This window comes from Manacus vitellinus, unplaced genomic scaffold, assembly GCF_001715985.3.
Source record: "Manacus vitellinus isolate BGI_N305 unplaced genomic scaffold, ASM171598v3 scaffold_46_pilon, whole genome shotgun sequence".
In the NCBI taxonomy this organism is placed as follows: domain Eukaryota; kingdom Metazoa; phylum Chordata; class Aves; order Passeriformes; family Pipridae; genus Manacus; species Manacus vitellinus.
In genome coordinates, this window is record NW_021940578.1 from 887381 (window position 1) to 888619 (window position 1239).

The 1239-nt window shown below is 59.5% G+C and overlaps 1 protein-coding gene across 1 annotated transcript in view; it reads right to left on the reverse strand.

Moving 5' to 3' along the window:
* Positions 1-265: 265 nt before the first annotated feature.
* ARHGEF16 (Rho guanine nucleotide exchange factor 16) overlaps positions 266-1239 on the reverse strand; it is a 15339-nt gene continuing 14365 nt past the window's right edge. Inside the window, exons 8-9 of the mRNA XM_029962374.1 lie at positions 876-1030; positions 266-538 (exon numbers count right to left, since the gene is read on the reverse strand). Coding sequence (XP_029818234.1) covers positions 355-538; positions 876-1030 — 339 coding nt within the window. The 3' untranslated portion in view covers positions 266-354. The remainder of the gene's footprint in view (positions 539-875; positions 1031-1239) is intronic.

Consider the following 1239-nt stretch of genomic DNA (forward strand, 5'->3'; position numbering starts at 1 on the left):
GTATTTAAGGTTAATTGTGGCTGACAACTTAATGTGAGGCAACTCCTGAGGAACAAGGCATGGTACTGGAGTTCTCCTCTCCATCAGCTCCTTTTCCAGCAGGAGCGGAGAACAAGGCAGACACCTGTGCCTGCAAGGCTCCAGTGTAACAGGCAATCCTGGCAGAGCCAGGTATGTGGTACCTCCTTTGGGAGTGGTGTCAGGCTTCTCCTTCTCTCGGTGCATGAGCGCCGCAATCCACCGGGCTCGGTCACTCCTACCAGAGGGAAAGCCCATATCAGAGAAAGCCTTGGGGACAGCGTACCTGCTGCCAGCAGTAGCTGGGACATTCCCATCAGGATGAAGGCTTTCCACTCACAGTGTCTCTGCTGACAGCAGGATCTCCTCCCGCCGGCCCTCGCTGTCCTTCTCCAGCACCACCCGGAGCAGGTGCCCGCCAGCCTTCCCGGGAGCAGGGGACGGTGGATCCGGGCTCTCCACCTTCTCCACGGTGACCTGGTCCAGCGTGGCGTAGTTCATCACCGTGTAGTTCTCCTCGCTGTGGCACAGATGGGATCAGAGCCAGAGCCGTGTGGGGTCTGAGCTCCCTCCCAGCTCCCAGCCCGGTGGATGAGGCTCAGCGGCACAGCCGGAGCAGCCGCCACAGGTGGGACATGAGCTGATGCCCAGGGTGGGACATGGCTCTGGGCACATGCACAGAGGCAAAGCCAAGGGCAGTGGGACCAGGCACTTCCCATCTGGCTGACAAGGGATGCCTCAAAAAGGTCAAACCTGGGAAATCTCACGCATTTCTCAGGTGCGTGCTGCTCCGGAAACAGAGATTTAATCCTCTAGTTGTTTTCCAGGGAAAGGAAGGTCCCTCCTCCCGGCCTTACCTCTTCTTCTTGGTGATGATGAGGACGTCGTTGAACAGGAAGAGGTAGCAGAGCCGGCCGGCGCCGCGGCGGAAGATTCCCGCCTCCTCCGAGAGCAGCAGGTGCAGCTCCCCCCGCTTCCGCAGCCAGCGGGACGCGGAGATCAGCGGGAAGGGCTGAAACAGGGCCAGGAGAAGGCTGACTTACTGCCCTTGTCACCAGCAGCTGGCAAAATCAAGCCAAGAACTGAACCTGCAGTGGCCCTGGGGTCACTTGGGATGGACACACCACATGGTTTTTAAGCACCTTTTCCAAAGGACTTCCCAGGAGCCACCTGGAAGCGGAGCAGCCGTGCAGCCTGCTCCAGCACAGCCCCTGAACTGCA